Genomic DNA, 27,036 nt, shown 5'->3' with positions numbered 1-27,036 from the left:
TTTTAATAGAAAACAAGTTTTCCTTATCCGGAGTTCCCCTTTACCTGTACTATGACTAGCTTGATCATAGATAAAAACAAGTATCAAAGGAGAAAAAGAGTTATACAAGCACTTTTGTTTTTAAGAGAAATGTTTTCTCCAGTGACTGTATCCTAACAGCGTGTAGGTGTAATGAATTCCAAATGTTGCTTAAGGCTATGTTCACACTACGTACGCATCCGTACGCATTTCGTACGGCGCCGTACATGTGCGGCTGAAACAACGGCCGTGCGAATATTCGATGTGCGTACGGATGCGTACGCAGTGTGTACGCAATGCGTACGCATTGCGAACGTACGCCCGTAGTATACTTACGCTTCCTGAGCCCCCTACGTAGCGATCTGACAGTGGTCTTTTACTTGGAAATCTTCGCCTAGCCCCGGACACCCCACAGAACCTTTTGGATCGGCATAGAAGAGCGGAAAAATGAAGAAATCACCACTACGTACGGATTCGCACGATACGCTACGGGCGTAAGTTACAGCCTTCCGGCCGGAAACAATGGTCTTGTTCATTTCTTACGGCGCCGTATACGATCCCGGCGTACATTCGTACGAAGTGTGAACTGTGCGGCCGGGATCGTATACTTTGCATTGTACGCTAACTACGTAAGTTTCCGGCCGCGTATTCACGGAGCGCGCTACGGACGGAAACTTACGTAGTGTGAACATAGCTTAATGGTTCGTTCACACCTACAGGATCTGCAGCTGATTTTCTGCAGCAGATTTTATTTAAATAACTGAACACAGCATCAAATCTGCTGCAGATCCTGTAGGTGTGAACGCACCCTAAAAGGTAATTGCTTTCTGACAATTGCTTTGATAACAATCACTTGTGAGTTCTTTGAGATTCTAAGGGAATTGGTGGGGGGAGGGTGCAGGGGTCTTGGGTCAGGTCCTTTAAGTGTACCCTCTCTATAGCACACCTCGTCAAACAGGCTCCACTGTAATGCAGTTTAACAGGATTTATTCAGGTATATACAGTAAACACCAACCAAAAGGAACATGAGTGGTGACAGTAATGAAATGCTTCCTAGTAGCCACACAGACTGACTGCTTCTCACACGGGAGATACTTACAGGTACCAGTCCCATCCTGTAATCCATCTGATTCCCACTGGGCAGAACTCTCTTCTATGCGCAGCTCCTGTGCTATGATCTCTAGCTGCTGTGTCCACATAAATCTATCATTCTTTGTCACTGTTTCTACCTCACACACAACAGGACCTCACAACACCTTTTACCTCACAACACTCTGACTGGACTCCACACAAGCTCCTTCTATGCCCCTTCTCTCCCAGCATGCTTAGCTCTCACTTTTAACTCCCTCACTGCTGGACAATTAGCAATGTTGTGTGCTGGTACTACTGGCATTCTCTAACTGCCAGACAGAGGTAATTAATAAACCCTTGATATTGACAGTCAAGCTTGCCTTGGGCCACATATTCATCTACATAGATAGATTACAAAGAGAGAGAGCGAGAGATGAAAGAATTGTTTCCTTTTCCCTATACTGCTCTGGAGGCTTGGCCAGGTGCTCTCTGATTGGTGTGATGTCAGTGGAGGGCAGGGTTAGAGACAGTGGCGTAGCCACCGTGGTCGCCGCTGCGACCCGGCCCAGCATCGCTTCCTGTGCCGGAAGTAGCAGCCCTGGTGCACACTGAGCTCCCTGGTGCTCCCTGGGTGAGTTGTGTTTTTTTTTTCTTTGTTTTTATTTGCTTTGCGCGGGACAAGATAAGGGGGGCAAATATGAGGACAACACGGGGCCATCTACAAGGGGGGGGCATGTATAAGAGGAAAACATGGGGGGCAACATAGGGTGGTATGTATAAGGGGACATTTACAAGGGGGGCAACATAAGGGGAACAACACAGAGGAGCCATCTATAAGGGGTCAACATGGGTGGGCATCTATATAGGGCACAACATAAGGGGGCATGTATAAGGGGACAACTCAGGGGAGCAACACAGAGGGGCCATCAATAAGGGGGCAACATAAGGGGGACAACACAGAGGGGCCATCTATAAGGGGGACAACACAGGGGGCATCTATAAGGGGACAACACAGGGGGGCCATCTACAAAGGGGGGCGACATAAGGGGCCATCTCTAAGGGGGCCAACACAGGGTTTATCTAAAAAGGGGACAACACAGGGGGCCATCTTTAAGGGAGGGGGGCAGCATAAGGGAGCCATCTATAAGGGGAGGCAACATAAGGAGGCATCTATAAGGGGAAAACACAGGGGGGCCATCTACAAAGGGGGGCAACATAAGGGGGCCATTTGTAAGAGGGACAACACAGGGGGGCATCTATAAGGGAGCGGGGGCAACATAAGGGGGCCATCTATAAGGGGAGGCAACATAAGGGGGGCAACTATAAGGAAGGCCATCTATAAGGGGGACAACACAGGGGGCCATCTAAAAGGGGGGAAAGGGGGACAACATGGGGCATCTGTAAGGGGGAATACACAGAGGAGCCATCTATAAGAGGGAATACACAGAAATGGGCAATCTGTAAGGGACACTACACAGAGGGGGGGCATCTATAAGGGGACCATCTGAAAAGGGGACTACACAGAGGGGGGCCATTGACTATAGGGGATACAAATAGGGGACCATCTAAAAGGGGAATCAAAGGACCAATCTATAAGGGGGACTACACAGGGGAGGCATCTACTAAAGGGGGACTACACAGAGAGGGGCTCTCAAGGAGATGCACATGGGGCCATCTATATGGAAGACTGATCAAGGGGCCATCTACACAGTGGGGGGCATATACATCATGTCAGCCTACCCACTACATGAGGGTGTTAAGGGGCCAATACAGATGTGCAGTTAGTAGAGAGATGAGGATGGTGACAGAGTGAGGAGCCTAATATGTTTGTCTGGCAGAATCTGTGGATTTGTGGCTCGGAGAAGTTCTCATGATGGCCCAGGGCAGATGGAGAAGAAAATGAAAAGGAAACAACTCTGATCAGAGAAGACGCCCCCTGTCAGTCACCTGATATAACTGCACTGTAATGTATATAGTGTAAAGAACCTGTGTACAGCTGGGTCAGCCTCTATGTGACTGTATGAGGTGATAGTGATATGTGTACAGTGGATCTTATTCAGTAGCAGCGGTGGTGTTAGTCAGTATGTGGTGGTATTAGTCAGTATGGTGGTGTTAGTCAGAATTTTTACACTGAACCTGGGAGTGCTGTGGATTTTCCTTTGCCTATGTGAATACGGTCCTGCTTCAGACCTGGATCAGCTGGCACCCCTTATCACCTGAAGTAGTGCTGCTATTCCTATACTAGTGTTATCTATCTATCTATCTCTTACCTATCTATTTGAACTCTTGCACCAGGGCCTAAGGGGCATTAGCCACGCCCCTGGTTAGAGATGAGGTATTACAGCTTGCCTGGCAACTGAATAGACCGAGTTTATGTGACTTTTGGTCTTAGAAAGGAGGGGGAGGACAGAGGAGCCAAGACCATGTGGAGTCAGGATGGGCTGCAGACAAAAGGTCCAATTCATGTAATAGAAACCTATTACAAACAAGCTTATAGTTTGGTTTGGGGTTGAACAGGGTTAAATTTTATTAAGTGGAGTACCCCTTTAATAAGCAATATTCTAACTTCCCCACTTAACAACTACTTATTCCGTTAGTCCCATGGCATTGGTCCACTTGCATTTGGGTAGTGGTTTCGTCATAGCTTCAGCTACCATCTGTTCAGTCTCACAGTAGTAGTGGATGCCGTCTGATACATGCTGCCTTTACATGCCAACTCATTTTTTGACACTTGGTCCTTCGTCAAGACATAATATAGATTAATATGCACAATAAAAGGTAAACACAACTCCAGGAAACAGTGACGCTTCCTGGAGTGCATGAAGGTTCATCAATATGTTACAGTAATCCAACTCTGTTGTCACGACACATTGACTTAGCATAATGCACCATGTACAATCATTAGATGTAAAAATCTAAAATTGTCTTTTTAATTGTGTTTTCTCTCTTTATTCTCATTCAATTTAAATTTCCCAAATTACCATGATTACAACTTTAAAAAAATATATATATTTAAGCCCTACAGCCCACCCACACGCACATATATGCAATGAAAATTTGAGTCACCAGTTGGCTAAATCTCCTCACAGCCTGGACCCGTGCTCCCTCCTCTTACTCCCAAACTTACACCTGTATAATCTAAACTCCCAAAGTTAAGTGTATATTTATTTTACAAGAGAAGAATTTATTTTGAACGAAATGATTCCCTAAGGCTTTCAAGTGCTTGATCTTTGCTTATGTTATACCAGTCTTTGGGTAGATTTGCAGGTTTTGCGTTGTATTCTTTTGCAAACTGGGCATTGAACTCTTTAAAGATAAATTTCCAGTAGTCGGATGCGTGGATGCTGGGATCGGGTTGGATCATCCAGTCTGGATAAAACTCACGATAATCTTTGTAGGGATGGAACTTCCATTCAGTATCTGAGTTCCTGAATGACTTCTCGGTAACAACGTCTGTAGAACATAGTGAGGAACACAGCACGTTAGTGTCCACATATCTGTATCTGCCCAAACCCTGAGGACGATGGACAGTGGCAAAGTGCTCTGTATGCTCCACAGATCCGGCCTCACACGGGACTTTACAGAATGGACACTGCTTCCCACATCCAATCACCTTCTTAAATAATTCTTCTTCAGGTTTTAGGATTACGACGTCAAGAATGGACTCAATGGTTATATGTCTCATTTCAGACAAGATGTCTTCTCTAAGGCCAGAAAGAAAAGACTCGACACCAGCTGCAAACTGAGTTACAGGCACTGAATTCTGAAAAACGATCACCTTGAGATCCTCCTGTGAGATGACTAAGTCCTTGTGCAGCATCTTACAGAGATTTTTTAGGAATTCTGCAACATCTCCACTTTCCAGTACTTGGGGGTTGTGAAGAATTTCTCTTAATTTCCTTAGGATGGATGAAATTATGTTTGACTGCAATAACTGCAAATCTTTGGGGTCTTCATAATGCTCTTTAATGAAATCTAAGATTCGTTCCTTGACAAAACGCTCATAGTTATTGATGTACTTGACGTATTGCTCAAATGAATGGTCTTCAAGAAGCTTAGAGAGCACCCGCAATTGAAAGAAGGTGCGGCTCATATATTTCATGTTGTCATCCCCATTCAGTATGTCGTTGACTATCTCTTGTCCGAGATGATGGTTCACGTACTGCACTATGGCTGGCTTGAGGCACAACTCACAGAAGCGTTTTGCCCTGGTTTTGCATTCATCTTTCTTCTGGAATACGTCTTTGAAAATAGAATAATATTCAGATTTCAAGTTTTCCAGGCTTAAATTTGGATTGTTTAGGTTTACAAAATTGTCGTGCATTTCTTGAAACATAGGGGCTGCTTTTCCTAAAAGTAGAAGCTTGAGGTCCAGCTCATAATGGTCTGTGGTGTGCAGGTTCTTCACGTCTTTCTGCTGTAGCCTTTCATTGACCATTCTAAGTAATTCTAAACAAAACGTATCGTGGTAATTCTCATTCATCTTCAAGCAATGGTCCACGTATCTCAAGCCTTTCTCCACCAAGTCTTCTGCCAACTGCTTTGATTTAAAGCTGTAGTCTTCTTTATAGAATTTTTGGGGGAATTTGTGAAAGATTTTGTCATGACATTTTTGGTACCATTTAAGATCAATGTGCTCATCCCGCACTTCATATGTTGTCTTTGCAAATTCATAAAGCGTCTTGATCTTCAGCAGCTTCTCATTGATGGCACCTGACTTGTGGCTCATATCCCTGCGCAGTTGTTGAAGCATGATTTGGTCAATGTTTTGCTTTGCTATAGATTTGACTTGAAGGCCTCTTACTGTATCATCCCACATGGTATTGAATTCTTTTTCAAGCTCCTTAATGTCCAGTTTTCTATCCCGAAATGAGTGGAGAAGTGATGTCACTTTTTTTTCCATTTGTGAGATGTAACCATCCTTTAAATCTTCAATCTTACGTTTTGTCTTTCGGATATGAGAGGCTTCTGCGCACTTGTTGGTTATTTCCACTTTAAGCTCTTTCCCAAGATGTTCTATACTTTTCAAAAAGTCCTCTTTGTATTTTTCCACCAGACTTGCATTTTCCAGCTCAGAATCAAAATATGTATCCAGTAATTGGTGCATTCTGTTCTCCTCTCTTCTCACTATTTCTGATGTTGACAGTTTTATATCATCCAATGCTTCTACGAGATTTCCTATTTGCTCATTCTTTATGGATGTCAACGCTTCAGTCATCCAGTTATATATCTCTTTTCGGAAGTTCCACTCCAGTTGTGAATATTTTACTGACAGCTGGTCATAGGCATCCGCTATCAGGCTGTTTCGAAAGCTGAATATAAATTTTTCGTGTTTCACTGCGTTCCATAGGCTTTTTAACCACTCTAGAAATTCTGGGATGCTCTGAGGCTTCTGTACTTTCTTTTTCAAGAACTCAAGCAAATATTTTTTGAATGTAAGAACCCCCTCGCTGTAGCCTGTGTTTATGGGAGCCATTGGTGGAGTGCCATACCAGAGGCCAGAAATATACCACGTGTGTTCATTAAGATCATACTCCATGATATCATTAAAAGCTGTTACCCCATCCAATTTTTCCATTTTTGCTGCAGCTTGGGTCATCTGATTCAGGTGCTCCAAGAGTTTATTCCTGTCTCTTAAACCAATGGTAGGAGCAGACACATCACTAACATTCTGATGAACGAAATAACAGCTGGGTTTCTTTCCTATTTTATTCATTCGGAGAAATGCATGGACCACAATTTGTAAAATATCCTTCATTTCGGCGAAATTTTCCATTGATATGTTAATGATGGTGATATCACTCAAGCCCACCACTAGGGTGGCCAACTCATTGTCATGTTCATAGCTGTCCACCAGAGAAGCTAATTCAGGAGCTTTCAACCCCTCAGTGTCAATCACCATTATGAATTCACATCCTAGTTCATCCTGTAAGTCCTCCTCTACTTTAATGAGAGTCATGAAGGCTCCTCGTGTGCATCGTCCACTGGCCACAGGGAACTGTAGACCAAACATGGTGTTCAGAAAGGTGGACTTCCCTGTACTCTGCACTCCCAGCACAGTTATCACCCTCATCCTACATCGTCCTCCAGTCTTCTTATCCAGCTCGGTCAGGACATCAGTTATCCACTGTATGGGAATGTTGGAGGAATCTCCATCAATTAACTCCAATTGGAACCCATCCAACAGGAGGTCGGCAGCTAATCCAGGGAGGTCACAGAATTTTCTTCCAGTATCTTTATGATTCAGTTTAAAAAACTGTGATTCATGCATTTGTCCCACTTCACGTATGAAATGTTCTAGTCCAAGGGAGCTATCAGACATCTTCTGATCTATTTGCTTCAGTACCGACACACAGGTAGAGTTTTGCAAATACTCAGTCTGTAATTCTTTTAGGTTTGATCGTGCAATATCATCAAGAAATATGTTCATCCACTTTAAGAAATAACGTTTCTCAACATAAGACAGGTTAGTAAGCGCAAACAAAAACTTCTTCATGTCTTCCTGAAGTTCTTGGCGGCTTTGTTGTCCACGCAGCTCCATCATTTGTCCATTTAGCTTTGACTTGTAGGTCTCGGCATCAACATCACCATGTTTCTTCATTCTACAAAGTTCTTTTTCATTTTTAGTAATCCTTTTCCACAGATCTCCCTGCAGGGACAATATTTGCTTCTTATACAATGAAATCTCATTGATTTGACCAGTTATTCTCATGGATAGATTCTTGCCTTTTTGACACTCTTCCAACTTTTCATCTACAAAGATTCCAAGTTTAGTTGCCGTGTCGGCAACTTCCTCTAATGTTATTGGTTTAGGACACGACTTGGTCAAACTTCTTATAAGATTTTGTATCTCTTTGACAATTTCAGCCTGATTCCTCTTTGAATCTTTCACCAAGATGTGTTTACTGGTCAAGTTTAGAGATGTCATTAACTTGCGTAGAAATTTCTTGGTTTCTTCTTGGCCATATTTGTCATTAGGCAAAGTAATAATGAGATAGAGATTTGGGTTGTCTGACACAGTACTCCCCAACATTCTCCAGTATTTTTCTTGTAGATCCTCAGCAAAAATAAAAATGGCAGAAGAGACTTTGGTCATCAAACTAAACTGCTTTGAATTAGATATTGGGTCTCCACGTAGATTCATGACAGCAATTGGATCGTGAAAAACATCCGAGCTTTGGCTTCCACTGGGAAAGTACCAGAAAAGCTCAAGAACACCTTCTGAGGCTGTTCGAGGATGATATCCACATTCAATGTCCTGATGCACAAAAAAGTCATGATGAGTATAGTTTGGACTAAGGACGTTGTTGAGGATTTTGGATTTTGAGAGACTACAATTGCCAAATCGCATAAATGAGAAGATTGGCATAGAAATGTTCACCAAGTTCTCTTCTCTAAATCCTTTGCTGCTTAGTAATGATGTTGGTCTCCACTTCTTTATAATGTCTCTCATGGGCCATAGCAGAAAGGTACATGGCTTTTTCTCATCAGCAGGAAGCACAATAGGAACTGCAAATTGGCACATGGACATTTTGGAGTAAATGACTTGTTGTAGAAAGCTGTCGGAGCAACGCAGAAGAGCACATAGGACATCCAGGGGATGTACAGAATTATAGCAATTTCTAGATGATATCTCAGTGGCTCCAAAGAGTTCATCTTCTGTACTGAAGCCACTTATGTCGGCATCTTCACGGTCATCCATCATGGTACTTCGTGCAGTTCCATCCAGCGCGATAAGTTTTCCGATAAAGTTCCATGGTAGCAAACTTTCAGCAGTAGATTCACAAACGTTGTCCTTCACGATACACATCACATGTTTTAAACTGAGCTTGGAGTCCTGGTACTCCTCCAGCCGGAGTTTGGACAGTAAGCAATCCATCCGTTTATCCTAGTTAAAATAAAAAAGAAAGTAATAGGTTAACATTGTGCATTAAAGTGGTTATTCAGTCTCTAGTTGCTAAATTATTATTAGTTATTTTTAAAGCTCCCTTGATTCCAGAGCACTATACAAGCCATAAAGGTTAACAAACAGGACATAACAAGATGAAAATAAAGAGATGTTACATTTACAGACATATATTTTATTGGATCTGTGTTCTGCATTCTACACAAAGTTCTATAGGTGGAGGTGAGGACATCTGTCTGCACACTCCCAAAATCTGCACCCCAAAGACATAGCGTCTTTACCATAAGGGCTCCCTCATCTCCTTACTGGGTGCTACACCACCACCTGCACCCCTCTACACAGAGCCGGCGTCAGCACCCGGCTTACTCGGGCAAGTGCCGGGGCCCACGGATGCTCAGGGGGCCCCCCGGCACTTGCCCGAGCAGTGAGCCAGACGCCTGCCACATCACCAACCCCCCCAACTCGGGGTCTGCATCGCTGACACCCGGGGGACCTGCCCTGCCTGCTGCACAGAGATGGGGAAGGACCTGCGGTGACGTCATGAGGGGGCGGGGCTGAGAACGGGAGAGGATGCTGGTGGATGAAAAACCTGTGATCTTTGTCATGTGACATGAGGGCTCACTTATATCTCCCCTCTATGCTGTGAGTTGTAGTCCTCCTCTTATATCTCCTCCTGTGATGTCGTCTGATCTCCCATAATAACAGGCTGTCCATGCTGGGAGTTGTAGTTCTCTTATATCTCCTCCTGTGATGTCGTCTGATCTCCCATAATAACAGGCTGTCCATGCTGGGAGTTGTAGTTGTCCTCTTATATCTCCTCCTGTGATGTCCTCTGATCTCCCATAATAACAGGCTGCCCATGCTGGGAGTTGTAGTTCTCTTATATCTCCTCCTGTGATGTCCTCTGATCTCCCATAATAACAGGCTGTCCATGCTGGGAGTTGTAGTTGTCCTCTTATATCTCCTCCTGTGATGTCCTCTGATCTCCCATAATAACAGGCTGTCCCTGCTGGGAGTTGTAGTCCTATTATATCTCCTCCTGTGATGTCCTCTGATCTCCCATAACAAGCTGTCCATGCTGGGAGTTGTAGTCCTATTATATCTCCTCCTGTAATGTCCTCTGATCTCCCATAATAAAAGGCTGGACACGCTGGGAGTTGTAGTTCTCTTCTTATATCTCCTCCTGTGATGTCCTCTGATCTCCTATAATAACAGGCTGGACATGCTGGGACTTGTAGTTCCCCATGGTATACCTCATGTAATGCCTCCTGATTGTAACTCCATTCTAGCCTGATCTAAGGTGAAGAAGCTAGAATACAGACTCCAGGGGGACGACCTCCTTCTAGCAACTCCATTCTAGTCCATTCTAACAGACGCAGAGCGATGACGTCATCACGCCTGCTGATGGATCCACAAGGCGCACACAAGGGAGAAGAGGACCCGTCCCCCGCCTTTGCTCATTACTATAGGGGCTGAGCAGGGGGCATTACTATGGGGGCAGAGCAGGGACATTACTATGGGGAGCAGGGGACATTACTATGGGGGCAGGGGGCATTTCTATGGGGGCCGGGGACATTTCTATGGGGGCAGGGGGCATTTCTATGGGGGCAGGTGACATTACTATGGGGGCATGGCAGGGGACATTACTATGGGGACAGAGGGTATTTTTACTATATGGAGGGCACAGCATTGGGACATTATTACTATATGGGGGGCACAGCACGGGACCCACAAACCTCCTTACTTTACTGCACATGACACCAAACAGTGGAGTTACTACTGTATAGGTGGTATATACTGTATGGGTGTATAGGTGGTATATACTGTATGAGTGGGAAAAAGAGAAGGAAGTTGCTGGAAATGTGCGGAGCCTAAGATGTTTGTCCGATAGGTTCTGAAGAGAAGAATTGTAGCTTGAAGAAATCATCATGGTGGTCCGGGCCAGATGCAGAGGAAAAGGAAAGTGACACCTTAGATCAAAGAAGACGTCACCTGTGAGTTACTGAATTACGTTTTTTTTCAGTATTTTGTCAAACTTTATTTGGTAGGTGTGCCCGAGGTATGCTATACAAAGGGGCCCGCTGAGGCGCTCTCGACCAAGGGCCCACAAAAACCTAGAGCCGGCCCTGCCTCTACACAACACAACAGCAACCATAGCCACTACAGCCCCTTCAGCCATTCGGAACCCTACAGCTTCTACAACTCTTTACGTTGTAGTCACTACTACCTTTAGCTACAGTACTACACTCCAGCACCTACAACTGATACATCTATTGCAACCTCGAAAGCAAAGGTGTGAAACCTGCGACCCTCCCGCCATTGCAAAACTTCAATTCCCATCTGGACAGCTAAAGCTAAATATGATGGGAACTGTACTCTTGCCACTACTAGAGGGCCACGAATTTGCCACCCCCTGCTCTAAACCTCAACAACCTCTACAAACCCTGCCACCATTACAGCCTCTACTGCCCCCTATAGTCACTCTCTTTTGGGCCCTGTTTGTGAATGGAGAAAACAGCATCAAATAACTCTGAGCACAAATAGTAACAAATTTGCTAAATGACTTCAAGGGATATTCCCGTCTTAGCTAATATAGACATGATACTTTTTTGCAAAAATAGCACCACCACTGTCCCCAGGTTGTGTGTGGTATTGCAAGTGTGCTCTATTAACTTTAATAGAACTGAGCTGCAATATTACAGCCAAGCTGAGGACAAGAGGAAAATGGTGGCGCTATTTTTTGAAGAAAACATCTTTTCTAATCCTGGATAACCCCTTTAAGTGAATCATCTCCAAGATTCTGGATTTCTTTAACCCCTTAAGGACAAAACCCGAAATGGCCTTAAGAACAAGGCGCAAATTTTCAGTTTTGCGTTTTTTCCTTCTCACCTTCTAAGAGCTATAACCCTTTTATCGGTCGGTCGGTCTGAATACAGCGATATGCAGGTTACAGCTTTTCTTTTTTTTTTTTATAACACTTTATTTATTGTTTTTGTAAAAGAGACAGGAGAAACATAGAAGTTACATACTTGATGCATATCAATCATCCGCTACCGACACGTAGCCAATAAAATGAACAATTTAAATTCCAATGTGTAACAGTGTATACTGCAATAACAAGGGTGGGGATAAGGGAAAAAGGGGGGGGGGGGGGGAAGGGAGGGGGGGGGAGTATAGGGCAGGGGTTAATAGGTGGCCAGGGAAAGGAAGGGAAAGGGGGGGGGGGAAAGGAGGGGGAGGAAAGAGGGAGGATGTAAGGGGTAGTGGGCAGAGGTTGACTGATGGCCAGGGAAGGGAGAGGGCGGGGAAACAGAACTAGTAAACAATCAGCTACTTATACCCATACCAAAGTATAATAATAAGTAAAAGTATGGCGCCAGTGACAGAAATCCTAATGGTGATACCCCAACATCTATACCTGAGAACAGTACATTTCAAGGTCACAGTGCTGGGGCCGAAGCATCTACTGGCCACGGCTCCCATTTTTTCAAGTATCCCTCATATACGCCTGTCCGGCGTGCTACGAGACCCTCCATAGTTCTGTTATAATTCACAGTAGTCATAATAGACCTAACGTCTGGTAGTTTAGATGACTTCCAATGCCAAGCTATAGCTGTTCTGGCAACCGTTAAGATATGAAAGGTAACGGTTAAATGAGGCATAGTGAAGTCCTCCAAACCCAGAGAGAGAAGTGCCACCTCCGGTCCCCACCCAATCGGGAAGGGTAAGATTGCAGAGAGTTTGGAGTGGACAGGGGCTGTAAGATGGGGAATGTCCACCAAATGTGGAGCAAAGTTCCAACTTGTTTACCACATCTCCAGCACACTGGGGATGCTTGGGGATAAATTTTGGAGAGTCTATAGGGGGTATAATACCACCTATAGAGAAGCTTACGGGACGCTTCTAGGTGTTTGACACATTTAGAGACTTTGTAGGGGAGCTGAAATATAAATTTCCATTGTGAAGTTTTGAATGACTTCCCCAAGTCAGATTCCCATTTAGGTTGAAAGAGGAATTTCATAGGTGTCATAAGTGCAATTAAGTTAGTGTAGGCCTGAGAAATCCCTTTAGTAGTTTGGGTTGGGTCGTTAAAGTACTTTTCATAAGCTGTAGAGGGGGAATCCCATGTCCACTTGAGTGTGGACAGGAGGTGGCGTAAATGCAGATATTTAAAGAAGTCATTCCTCGGAAGGGAATATTTAGATGCTATAGAGTCAAACGGGAGGAGAACATCTGTATCATATATATCCTTCAAGGTATGTATACCAGCAGCTACCCATTTGTGGAAATCAATATCCTTGATTACTGCTTGGATGGCCATAAGGGGCAGGTCCTTAAGACGCAAGGGACACAGGAGCTGGGTCGGGTTAGCTGACACCCATAGTTTGGCACTAGCAGAGATGGAAGGGGAGATGTGCTTCTTGGGAAGTGATGCTGATAAGTGTAAAGACCACAGCCAGTTACGCATATTGGGATTATTCACTATTTGTGCTTCTATGCCTACCCATTGGGGCCAGGTGTCAGATTGCAACCACCATTGTTTGAGTAGATCTGTAATAGGAGAGTAAACAGGGGCAACCAAGGCCTCCTAGGTGTTTTGGTAGATAAAGTACTGATGCCGGGATCCTGGGCCTAGCATGTTGCCAAATGAAGGACATGAGGGTGGATTGCAATTTGCGAATAATTGGGAGGGGAATAAGTACTGGTAGATTTCTAAATAAGTATAAAATTTTGGGGAGTAATATCATTTTTGCAGCGGCTATGTGGCCAAGCCATGAGATTTATAATTAGCAATTTCTTTAGAGATTTGGGCCATTAACGAAGAGAAGTTAAGGGATATTAGCTTATTGGGGGACCTAGTAAGGATGATGCCTAGATACGTTATTTCCCCTGTGGACCACTGGAAGGGGAAAAGCCTTTGGGGGGGGGGACATTAATATCCAATACTGTGGATTTCGTAACATTCAGTTTGTAATAACTAACTTGATTATGGACATAACTGCCGGCAATGAGGTGGACGGGTCAATTAGGGAGATAATGACATCGTCGGCAAATAAGCCGATACGATGCTCGTGATAATTAATGGTTATACCTTTAAGATTTGGAGATAGGCAAATGTGTTGGGCAAAGGGTTCCATAACTAGGGCGAATATTAGAGGGGATAGAGGGCACCCCTGGCGAGTGCCATTGGTGATAGTAAACGAGGAGGATAGTGCACCAGAAGTGAATACCTTGGCGGTAGGGCCAGTGTATAGGGCCATTATAGCAGTAATGATTCTAGGGGGAAATCCAAAGTGTTCCAGGACCGAGTGGAGATACCCCCAGTGCACCCTGTCGAACGCCTTCTCTGCATCCAGAGAGAGAAGCAGAGAAGGCGTTCGACCAGCACAAGTCTGGGATATAATATTTAAGAAACGGCGCGTTACGCCAAGGGTCTGACGACCCCGCACGAAACCCACCTGGTCTGCCGCTATTAAGCCGGGCAGGACGTCCCTTAGCCTGTGTGCTAACAATTTGGCATATATCTTTAGGTCACTGTTAAGTAGGGATATAGGCCTAAAATTGGGTGGTGTCACCGGGGCCTTCCCAGGCTTAGGTAGAGTGACCACTACCGCTTCCAGCATCTCCTCCCTGGGTCGCATTCCCGCTGCAAAATCAATAAAAAGTTTTACTAACATGGGGGTTATTAGATTACCATGGGTCTTGTAGAATTAATTTGGCCATCAGGCCCAGGGGATTTATGAGCCTTGAGGGTTTTTATAATGGACCATACTTCATCCTGTGTGAATTCAGCCGTGAGGGATTGTTCCAGTTCATGAGAGAGACAGGGAAGTCTTGCCTCCCGCAAGAAGGCGGAAATGGCTTCATTGGACGGCTGAGGTGTGGTGCTATCCTCTCCCAAATTATACAATTTCGCATAATACTCAGCGAATCTATTGGCTATGCCTTGTGGGTCATACACCTTTGTGCCATCTTCTCCAGACAGGAAAGGTATGCAAGCTTTAGCTTCACGTTGCTTCAATTGTCTGGCCAAGAGGGTTCCTGCTCTGTTCCCCTGAGCATAGTATGTCATTTTCAATTTCCTTAGTGCCATATCGTAATTATGCAAATTAAGAGTGTGGAGTTTAGCGTGTGCCTCAGAGATGGCGGAGGCTCTACTACTGGAAAATGATATCATATTTTGCCTATGGAGGTCTGCCAACTCCAGCTGTAATGCCAACCGCTGCCGCTGTTTAATCCTCCTGTCATAAGAGGTTTGGCTAATAAATTGTCCTCGGAGCACAGCTTTAAAGGCGCACCACAGTACATCATTAGCCACTGCTCCCGTGTCATTAGTGCTAATGCAGTGTTCCGGAACAGCCATTCTCATGCTCGTATTTCTAGTATAAACAGTTCTGTTCCGGAAAGCTATGGTCCACTGCAAACTGCGTGTATTGTGTCACCCCTGCGGTATTCAGGTCTGCCATTCCTGTCATTTATTGCATAGATATTCAGGTATCAGTGTTTAATGGTATTATGTCGCCTCCTAGTGTTCAAGGATGGTATTTCTCATGTATATTCCTCTGCATATGCCTAATGGTGTGATGATGCAATGGCTGGATGTCACGTGACTGTGCCCTGCTTCCATGGTAACACCAATGGTCATCGAGCTTTTGGCTGGGTTACCATGTGACTTCCTGTGCTACCTCAGTCTATTCCCTGCCACAAAGGGAATAGGTTGTGTGTTAGTCCTCTCTCTCCCTGCTAAAGAGAGAGGCCTCTGTGTGCTCTGCTGCTCCAGTCCACTGGCTGTGTTCCTGTCTCAAGTCTCAAGATTCTCGTCTGGGTGTCGATTCTTCAGTCATTCTTCAGTTCCTCTCATCATCATCTTCTCAAGTCATCAACAGCGGGTATTTCGTTCAGGTCTCATTCCACCCAGCATCTCTACTTCAGTATCACTGCAACTCCCATTATTCAGCACGCTTATCTCGCAGCCTATTGCAGCATCACCCATTACTTTGCTTTATTCAACATTGCCTTATTCCTGGTTGCATCTGGAGAGACTGTTACTACTAGTTACCACCGTTACAATAAATACACAACTACCGTTGTTTCTGAACCTTGGCATTGGTGTGTTCATTGGTGCCCTGACTAAGGACAACGAAGAATCGCATGCCCAGTATTCCCGCACGGTCAGGAGCCCGGTTTCCAGCTGTAGCACCCTCGTGCCTACACCGTGACAATATTCTCCTACAGCTGCCCCGATTCCTGCACCCTCACAACATCTGTATACTGCGGAGTGGCCCCTAGGGGCCAGGGCATCGCATTTGGCGTCACGAACAGGATTACGTTTGCATTGTGTGCCCCAAGACTGTGCCGAAACCCCAAAGAGACTTTGCTATATCGCCATGGGGATAATTGAGACACTCAGGGCCCTGAACTGTACACAAGATGGCCGCCGTCTTCTTCAATTTCTGGCTGCGCCATACCCCGGAGAGGAGGGGGTTAATTGCCATGCTGCCAAAGCGCGGGAATCGGCCGGCGCCATAGACTTTGCATTGAATACTCCTGATTGGCTGCCTGCGCCAGATGACGTCACTGTTGCCAGGCAGACTTTGGAACCGGATCCTCCAGCCTGGAGCTCCTCCCCTTCCTGCTACAAGTTCCGGCCAGTGCGTAGCAAGATGGCGTCCTGTGAGGAGTGTAACTTCGCGGCTGCCGTGCTTTCTCTACCGGAGCTTCCTACGCTTCTGCCCGAACTCGATCCAGCCTGTTTGCTAGCCCCGCTGCCCTCCGACAGTGACAGCAGTTGGGGATCTGTCCGGTCCGAAGACGGGGATCAAAGCCGGGCCTCCGCTCAAAGCTCCCCTGACAGCGACAAGGAGACGTCTTCTGGGTTCAGCGGTGCCTCCAGCCCTGAGCATTCTGGCTCCTCCCGCTACACCTTCTCCACCGGATTATCGCTTTCTTCCGAGGACGACCGGATCCTGGACAGGTCTTCACCGGTGCCTCCAGATCCTGACCCCGGGGGTAAGACTTTCTTTAAGGGCCCAATATCTCCAGGCCTATGGCGGCCTCCAGGGCGTGATTCTCCGCCCCTGCCACAATGGGTATTGGCCGGGAGCCCAAAGTAATGCAGCTAGTAGAGGATATACAGCGGGCTCTCTTCCTCCCTCCGCCCGCCACTAAAGCTGCCCCCGCTATGGCTACCACTGCGCCTGCAGCCTCCATTAATGCCCGGCAGTCTCCCGTAGCTACTACCGCCAGCGAAGCTGCCTCCACCAAAGCCGGCCTAGTGCCGGAACCACCGCCATCAGTGCCCTATCCTGATTATGCCCCACTCTGGGGTCATCCATATACCCCCTACCTGAAGTCTAATGCCGCGTCCGAGCGGCTCTTCATCCACAAATTGGAAAGACCCAGGCCAGGTGCAGCTCCTTTGGAGAGAAGGGGGACTGTCACAAAATTTGACAAGCAGAGGGGCTATGGTCTGGTAATGGACTCATACACCGGACTGCTAGTGCTGGTCAACAGGCGTGCAGTGATGCGAGATTACCAGCCAGCCTACCTTAACAACCTGACTCCTGGAGAGGTCATTGAGTATACCCTGATAGGGTCCCCAAAAGGTCGATGGGCTGCAGCAGTCACCCGGCCTAAGAATCCGATACAACGGCCCTTCCTGCCTTCTCCATCAGAGCAATGGGACGAGGACTGGCCTGATTTCAAACCCCTGGGCTCACTTGTCACCACGCCTGCTACTCCGGGCCCATCTACTTCGGCAGCTAGCACCGCTCCTTCCCCTGCTGTGGCTAAAGCTGCTGTCTCCTCCACTACCATCACCTACCACGTGGCCCCTACTGTCTCTCCTGTGACCACCGTGGACCCTACTGTCTCTCCTGTGACCACCGTGACCCCTAGCCTCGTGGTCACCACCGCGGCAGATGATGCTCCTGCTCCGGCTTCCTCCCGGTATCACCCCTGGGAGAAGAAGAGAGGGACCACTTGGGGTCCTCCAGGACATTTCCGTTAAGTGTCCTCCCAAGAGCTGGGTTCTATGACTGTTTTTTTTTTTTGTTTTTTGTGTGCTGCTCCTGTTTTGTTGTTGTTCCTGTGTGATTAAAAAAGTGTTATGCAACGTTCAAGGTTCGTGCCTGGTCCTCCTGATCAAGTCCCTGTACTAACCAGCTATGTGCTGATGGACACTTAGTGACCCAAATTGTTCTTCAGTGCCTGTCCCAGAGCCTTTACATGGACGATGTTCTATGTTGCCTAAAGAGACTCTACCACACAGAGACACTAACCCATTCCTTCCTAAAGCATTTTCCAGAGTATGTGATTGTCAGAGGGTTATCATTGCATTTCATGATTGTACTTCAGTATTGCACTTCAGTAGTCAAAAGTCTATTTTCTTGTCAGAGTCATATATATATATTTTCCTACCTCTGAGTAAGCAGACAAGTCATTTAGATAGTCTCAGAGTAAAGTGTGTCTTTTGAAAAAGTATTTCTTCTCACAATGTATATTCTCATGTCAGAGTCAGACAGTTTCCTCCTCCTCTGAGTAAAGAAGTCAGTCTACATATTTATATCTATAGCCTCAGAGAAAGTGTATTTTCTACAAGTGTATTTTCTAAAAAGTGTATTTTTCAGAAGGATCTTCTATTTTCTCCATGCATAATCTTATTGTGTATTATTGTCATATCTACAGCTGGAAGGATTATTTGAACCAGTTTTCTTCAGATGTCTTCAAAGTTATGTGAGCCAGTTCTCCTCAGGACCTCGCAGTATTTGTTGTCTTTTGTATTTCCCTTCCTTTTGTTTCCAGTGTTTGTTCACCTCTGTCTTGTCCCAACATAGTAGTTGCTACACATAGTAATACTCCAACATTTTCACTTGTCCATACACATTGCACCTTGGATGCCTTTTCGTGTGTTCGGCCTATGGAGTGCTTGTGTGGTATGATTGAGTGGTGTGTATGAGGGTACCCCAAATGTATGCTTGCTTTTGTTATTTTATTCTTTCTCTTCCAGGTATCCAAGACATTTCACAAACACGCCAAGGGAATACACAGGTCTTCACAGTTCTCCTCCAGTAGGGTAACACTTTATACAGGAAACCTACTGTCAAACTGACTGGAATATGGAGGGTCGCCCGCCAGCAGTTAAGTTGTCCTGGCTTCCATGTCAGATGGTCCACGCACTAACTACCTGTAACCAGAGTACGTTAGGCACCCCTAGGTGAAGTCCTGCCACTAGGGTTTTCATTCTCTTCATATCTCTCGTCACCTGTGCCTTGAGCGTGGGAAACACACATCTGCATATTCACTTACACTAACATTCCTTCCTCTTGTCCTGTTGTCCTGGTCCTCTATGTTCATTCGGCCACATCTACCTCAGCTTGTGGTTCGCCGAGGTCGGCTCATTTCTAGTAGGGAGGTATGCAGTGTCCCGGAACAGCCATTCTCATGCTCGTATTTCTAGTATAAACAGTTCTGTTCCGGAAAGCTATGGTCCACTGCAAACTGCGTGTATTGTGTCACCCCTGCGGTATTCAGGTCTGCCATTCCTGTCATTTATTGCATAGATATTCAGGTATCAGTGTTTAATGGTATTATGTCGCCTCCTAGTGTTCAAGGATAATATTTCTCATGTATATTCCTCTGCATATGCCTAATGGTGTGATGATGCAATGGCTGGATGTCACGTGACTGTGCCCTGCTTCCATGGTAACACCAATGGTCATCGAGCTTTTGGCTGGGTTACCATGTGACTTCCTGTGCTACCTCAGTCTATTCCCTGCCACAAAGGGAATAGGTTGTGTGTTAGTCCTCTCTCTCCCTGCTAAAGAGAGAGGCCTCTGTGTGCTCTGCTGCTCCAGTCCACTGGCTGTGTTCCTGTCTCAAGTCTCAAGATTCTCGTCTGGGTGTCAATTCTTCAGTCATTCTTCAGTTCCTCTCATCATCATCTTCTCAAGTCATCAACAGCGGGTATTTCGTTCAGGTCTCATTCCACCCAGCATCTCTACTTCAGTATCACTGCAACTCCCATTATTCAGCACGCTTATCTCGCAGCCTATTGCAGCATCACCCATTACTTTGCTTTATTCAAGATTGCCTTATTCCCGGTTGCATCCAGAGAGACTGTTACTACTAGTTACCACCGTTACAATAAATACACAACTACCGTTGTTTCTGAACCTTGGCATTGGTGTGATCATTGGTGCCCTGACTAAGGACAACGAAGAATCGCATGCCCAGTATTCCCGCACGGTCAGGAGCCCGGTTTCCAGCTGTAGCACCCTCGTGCCTACACCGTGACAATATTCTCCTACAGCTGCCCCGATTCCTGCACCCTCACAACATCTGTATACTGCGGAGTGGCCCCTAGGGGCCAGGGCATCGCACTAACATAATCTCACTATTGGCTGCTATTCGGGTACGGTATTCAGGGTGCTGCAAGATATAATTGTTGAGCCTCCATAAGGTAGCTGGGTGGTGGGGATATTGTTCCTTGAGCGCAAGGGAGATAGGGTCGTGGTCAGTCCAGGACATAATCCCTATATCAGCTTTATCAACAAGGGGAAGCAGTGATTTACCTACCAGAAAATAATCGATACGGGTGTATATCTGGTGCGGTGAGGAATAGAAAGTAAAGTCTCGAGCAGTCGGATTTAAGACCCTCCAGGCATCATAAAGATCCGATTTGGAGATCAGGGAAAAGAATCTAGTTGGCTCAGCGACAGCAGTGGCAGAAGTGGAGTCAACAGAAGGCCATAACGTGCAGTTAAAGTCGCCCACTATCAGAAGGTGACCCTCGCTAACACTTTTCGCTTTCTTCAGGGTAGAGCGGAGAAAAGGGAGTTGTTTGCCATTAGGGCTATACAGTACTACCAGGGTGTATATAACATTGTTAAGAGAGCAGACCATTATGAGGGATCTCCCATTGGCATCCACCTCTACACTTTTGATAGAGAAGGCGACAGTATCCTTAATTGCAACTACCACACCGCCTTTTTTGTTAGGCGCAGGGGCAGCAAATATATGAGGAAACTTTTTATGCTTAAGGCGACACACATCTGCCTCCAACAAATGTGTTTCCTGGACACATATTATATCTGCGTTGGATGTACGAGCTTCATTCCATAATCTGGAACGCTTATATGGAGAGTTCAATCCATGTGCATTAACTGATAAAATCTTGATACCCATAATGAAAATGGGAAGTGGATGCCAGACTGGGAGGACTGGGAGGCAAGGGGAGGTGCATCAGCATATTAGACAGAAGCATAAAGGCACTAAATGATAATGCTATTAGGAATGGGTGTAGCTGAGGCCAAAAACAAACAAACATAAAAACATACTAACAATCTAAGTAAAACTCTAACCATTGCAGAAATTGAGTTATAAGTGTAGAAGAATAGTGTACGAAAACGTACAGGGGGGAAAAAGGTGAAACCCAAAAAGGCATCAAACAATCACGTGGTTAAGGCCACTGATGCAACCTATACAACCCATGGTCCATGCGAACAAAAGTACCGATCACCAGTACAGGATCAGGCACCCGGAGGAGTTGTGAAAGTATGGGGAGCAGATCCTTCATTTAGTCTTGCGTTTCTTCTTGCCAGCCACTGTAATCCATTCTTCCTCGAGGCGGCGTACACCAGGGGCGGACAGGGAGGAAGAAGAGTCATCCTGTGGATGGAGAAGCCATTCCTCACAAAGTTGGCGAAGTTCCTTCGGGGTATTCACCACATATTTGGAGCTATGATAGGCAGGCCCGGGACAAGGAGTTTTGGTGCCCTAGGCAGAGAAGGCAAATTGCGCCCCCCCCCCCCCCCCCCCCCGAACCCAGCGTTATCAGAATCGGCGGTCAGTTTCCCTAAAGGCCCTATTCCAAGGAACGATTGTCGGGCCATATTCGGCTGATAATCGTCCTGTGGAATAGTAGGCAACGATCAGCCGACATCGTTCATGTCGGCTGATCGTTGCGTCGTTTGTCTTTCAAGCATGTTGAAAAACAAACGACTGATTCTATCATTTTACTGCAACACATACTGTACATGCCTTCACCACTGCAGTGGGATCCGGTGCCTTGCTAAAAAACATTTTTATCACAGGTTGAGAGTGTCAGGGAGGTGGGTCTGTGACAATGTCTGTGCACGCCCTGCTCTATGGCTGCTGCATCTTCAGATCGTCTCCACTCCTCCAGCTGTCACTTATTCTGGAGGACGTGGCAGCTTGAAGATACAGCAGTGGCCAGAGAGCAGGGCGTGCACAGACATCGTCACAGACCCACCTCCCTGGGATAAAAATGTTTTTTAGCAAGACACGGGATCACACAGCAGCGGGGAAGGTTTGAGACAGCAACTGTATTGCTTCCCACTGTGCCAGTGCTCCCCCTGCGCCCCCATGTAGTAGACAAGCCCCCAAAGCACCCCATATAAATTGGTTTGCCAAATATGTGCCCCCATACAGTATAGGAGATCTTCTTTGTGCCTCCATTTAGGTAGGGTTTAGTAGTGGAGGTATTGTGGATAAGGGGTGTAGTAGTACAGGTATAGATGAGAGGTGTAGTAGTGGAGGTATAGTGGATAAGGGGTGTAGTAGTTCAGGTACAGATAAGGGGTGTAGTAGTGGAGGTAGAGTGGATAAGGGGTGTAGTAGTTCAGGTATAGATAAGGGGTGTAGTAGTGGAGGTAGAGTGGATAAGGGGTGTAGTAGTTCAGGTATAGATAAGGGGTGTAGTAGTTCAGGTATAGATAAGGGGTGTAGTAGTACCGGTATGGATGAGTGTTGTGTCAGTACATGCAGGGAGTTGCAGTGTTGTCACAGGCTGACAGCTAACCTGTGACAACACTACAACTCCTTGCATGCACTGACAGCCTATGACATCACTACAACTCCCAGCATGTACTGGCAACCTGTGGCAACACTACAAACCTGTGGCAACACTACAAATCCCAGCATGCACTGGGATCCTGGGAGTCAGTACATGCTGGGAGTTGTAGTGTTGTCACAGGCAAGCTGTCAGTACATGCTGGGAGTTGTAGTGTTGTCACAGGCTAGCTGTCAGTACATGCTGGGAGTTGTAGTGTTGTCACAGGCAAGCTGTCAGTACATGCTGGGAGTTGTAGTGTTGTCACAGGCTAGCTGTCAGTACATGCTGGGAGTTGTAGTGTTGTCACAGGCAAGCTGTCAGTACATGCTGGGAGTTGTAGTGTTGTCACAGGCTGACAGCTAACCTGTGACAACACTACAACTGCCAGCAAGTACTGGGAGGGATACACACACATACACTCACTCACTCACTCTCACACACACATTCCCATGCAGGCACTTACATTTCATGAGGGATCTCCTTCTATCTTCCCAGCACCTGCAGCTCCTCTGTCGTCCTCCTCACCGGCACTATGCTCTCCCGCCCCTCCCCCTCCTGTCCTGCACAGACAGGAGACTGAAGCCACGAGGTGAGAGCCGGTGAGACCTACAGACTGCTGACAGGGGAGGGAGCACGACCCCAGACTGCATCCTAGTGAGAAGGACAGCTCTGTAATAGTCTGTTCTTCTCACTAAGCAATGCAGTATACAGCCAGCAGCACCGTCCCCTCTCTGTGAGTCACCTGGCCCCTACAGCACTCCCCTCACTGCGGCCCTGGTTACAGTGCAGGGTGGGCTGGCGGGCGAGCGGGGGACAGGATGGATGGGTAAGAAAATTAATTACCCATCCAGACTGCGCCCCCTGTAGTTTTGCGCCCTAGGCCATCGCCTACCCCTGCCTACTCTTTGTCCCGGCCCTGATGATAGGTAATGATGAGCTTTACGGGGAAACCCCACTTGTAGGAGATGTCATGGTCTCTCAAAAGCTTAGTTCCTGGGGCAAATTCCCTCCGTCTCGCCAGAGTAGCTGCAGACAGATCAGTGAAAATAAGAATATCTTGGAACCTCTCAGGAAGGTTGGGTTTGCTGCGTGCTGCCTCTGATATCTGTTCCTTAGCTTTGAATGGATGGATGGATGCCGCCAGGTTCTTGGGCTTAGGCAGCCTGTGAGCCCTGTCAATGGTGAGGTCAAGAGGTTCAGCATGTGGGAGGAGGGCTGCAAAGTAATCAGTCAGAAAGGTATGCAGGTCTTCAGGTTTGACCGCTTCAGGAATGCCACGGAAACGTAAGTTATTACGTCTGGAGCGATCCTCCATGTCAGCTATCTTAAGTTGTAGTGCAGCAAGCCTGTCATCCATGTCGGTAGTAGCATCCACAATTTCATTGTGCGCCACAGCGTATTCCGCCATTTTCCCTTCAATGTGGGACGTGCGGCCTCCGAGATCAGAAACTTCCTTATGCAATGAGGCTACCGCAGCTCTAATTTCGGCTTGCAGGGAGGTTTTTAGGTCCGTGATAAGGCCCCGCATAAACGTCTCTGTAAGCGGTGCCGTGTCAGGTGGGCCTCCATGCTGCCCTGTGTAGTGCGGAGCTGCTGCTGGAGACAGTGGTACATGAGGTGGCATGCAGCTCCGTGTCACAGGAACTGGAGCGCCTCGGTTGTGGCTACTAGGAGTAAGCGAGGATGGGGCAGAGGGGGACCCCAGACTGTCGGTACCTGAGAAATCCGAGGCTGGAGAGGCGCTGCCAGTGCTCAGAGAGTGTGCCAGTCCTTGCTGAGCGCTAGATTGTCTCCCTTCAGAGCAGCCGCCAGCGCCATCTTGAGAGCCTTCTAGGGCCGGGAAGAACTGAGTAAGTTTTACCGGGCTCTTCTTCTTCTTTTTCACGGCTATCATGGAGGTGAGGGTGAGCTCCGGTGTATCCCAAGGCAGCAGGTCCGTGAATTTCGGCGGGTTGTTTGCCGGTTTGTGCCGCTAAGGTCTAGACGGAGCTGCTCTTTCAAGCGTCCGCCGCCATGCGCCGCTAGCCACGCCCCCCAGGTTACAGCTTTTCTAATGTTTTACTATTTATGCTAACAGCAAAACTTTTTTGCAAATAGGTGTGATTACAATGACCCTATAGTCACTCTTATATCTTATACTCTTATTTTTTTATATATGGGGCTGTATGGGGCATCATTTTTTGCGCCATGATCTCTAGTTTTTATTAGTACCCTATTTGTGTAGATGAGACGTATTAATCAATTTTTATTAATTTAAAAAAAAATAAAATGTACTAAAAATCATCAATCTTGGCGTTTTATTTTTATTACCACTTTTTGTTTACGCCGTTCACTGTGTGGGAACAATATTGTTTTATTTTAATAGATCGGACGATTGCGCATGCTACGGTATATAATACATTTATTTCTTTTTATGTGTTTCATTTATAAAACCCGAAACTTCAACACCGCTCCCTGCTCCTGGCCCCCACCCTCCGTGTCGGGATCACGTCTCTTCAATGGGCTGGGTTAGCGCTTCTAACCCAGTCCACTGAAGTAAAGGACACTGAGACAGTGACAGATGCTGCTGCTGATCACTGTCTCTCTCTCTGACACAGCCCCCCCCCCACACACACAAAGTGTGTAACCCCATTCCCCCACCGTGTGCTCCCCCTCTCCCCGGAGCTCACCCGCCCCGCACGCTCGATATTAACCCCCCCCCCCCTTGCAGCTCACCCGCGCACATACATTCTGTGCAACCTACCCCCCCCCCCCCATATCTCGCCCGGTAACCCCCCCCGGAACCGACCCAGAGATCGCCCTCAGCACCCAACAACCCCCCCCCCATGTGTCCCGTTGGCCGCCCATGGCAACTAACCCCGCCCCCCCCCCCCCCCGCATCTTACCCAGGCACAGCACTGTAGAGACACCATGCCGCATCCCCACACACCCCACCTCCCCTGGCTTCTCAACCCGGTGGCCGCCATCACCATCTCTGCTACACCATCATCACAATCTCAGCTCTGCTACACCATCATCACCGTCGCAACTCTGCTACACAATCATCATCGCCATCATCATCTCGGCTTTGCTACTTCACCGTCATCAGGCATAAGCATTGCATGATGGAACATGTATTTTCCTATCTTCATTATATTGACTTGGTGAGTAAGACCAGCTAGGTTTGGAAGTATTACAATTTTTTAGCTCTTGGGGGAATACCCCTTTATTGGTGGGCCACCTCACGACCGCCATTAACAATGAGGACCTGGTTGCTCATAGCTGTTGTTCGGTCCGGCGGGGGGGGGGGGGGGGGGGGGGCGACGCAGCGGGGTGATCGGGCGGCGCCCTGTGACTCCCCAGGAAAGTGCCCGTGACTCCGGTGCTCCCATAGGCTTCTATGGGGGCATCTGGGCCGGAATTCCGGACAAAAATAGGACATGTCCTATTTTTTCCGGATTTATTTTCCGGAACGGACACCCTTCCCGAAAAATCCGGAAGGGTGTCCGTGAGTAATTAGAGTGTATGGGTCCGGAAATCCGCATGGTTTTTCCGGACGTATGAAGGGGGCCTTACACTTTAAATTTAAAAGAGAAGATGTCATTCTCCTCTGCTTCCTCCTTATATACAGAGGCATCTGGGGAATGAGACCTCCTGTACATACAGATAGACAACTATATACACAGCTGCAGACAATGTGTGTATACAGCTATAGGCAACGTGTCAGGGCTTTTCCTATCAAGACATGCTGGGAGTTGTAGTTCCCAGCAGCTGCAGGCAGCATATCACATTCTATCTTACTTACTTGAGGTCATCAGGTGAACTTTCCCCAGGACCGTGATCTCCTTATTGATCTCCTTGTGGACGGTGATCTCTTTGCTGAGATGTGAGGATCTGCTGAGATGTCTGCCGAGAAACACCCTGACTTATTTTCACTTTCTGTTCTGTGTGCAAAAAAGCACCATCTGCTGGTGATATACAGAATATAGTATGGATACTGCGCCATCTGCTGGTGATATACAGAATATAGTGTGGATACTGCGCCATCTGCTGGTGATATACAGAATATAGTGTGGATACTGTGCCATCTGCTGGTGATATACAGAATATAGTATGGATACTGCGCCATCTGCTGGTGATATACAGAATATAGTGTGGATACTGCGCCATCTGCTGGTGATATACAGAATATAGTGTGGATACTGTG

General features: G+C 46.8%; 1 protein-coding gene across 1 annotated transcript; it reads right to left on the bottom strand.

Moving 5' to 3' along the window:
* Nucleotides 1–3,665: 3,665 nt before the first annotated feature.
* On the bottom strand, nt 3,666–26,713 carry LOC138777284 (up-regulator of cell proliferation-like). Its single transcript, XM_069956272.1, has 2 exons — nt 26,635–26,713; nt 3,666–8,977 (listed from the first exon to the last, which is right to left on the bottom strand). The coding sequence occupies exon 2, from the start codon at nt 8,966–8,968 to the stop codon at nt 4,274–4,276; it is 4,695 nt and encodes a 1,564-aa protein (XP_069812373.1). The 5' UTR covers nt 8,969–8,977; nt 26,635–26,713; the 3' UTR covers nt 3,666–4,273.
* Nucleotides 26,714–27,036: the final 323 nt, after the last annotated feature.

The sequence above is a fragment of the Dendropsophus ebraccatus genome, unplaced genomic scaffold, assembly GCF_027789765.1.
Source record: "Dendropsophus ebraccatus isolate aDenEbr1 unplaced genomic scaffold, aDenEbr1.pat pat_scaffold_543_ctg1, whole genome shotgun sequence".
In the NCBI taxonomy this organism is placed as follows: Eukaryota; Metazoa; Chordata; class Amphibia; order Anura; family Hylidae; genus Dendropsophus; species Dendropsophus ebraccatus.
This window is presented reverse-complemented; position numbering and strand designations above follow the sequence as displayed.

Bases quoted from the DNA above. Each gene is read 5' to 3' on its own strand.
- LOC138777284 (XM_069956272.1), bottom strand. From the start codon at position 8,968: ATGGATTGCTTACTGTCCAAACTCCGGCTGGAGGAGTACCAGGACTCC.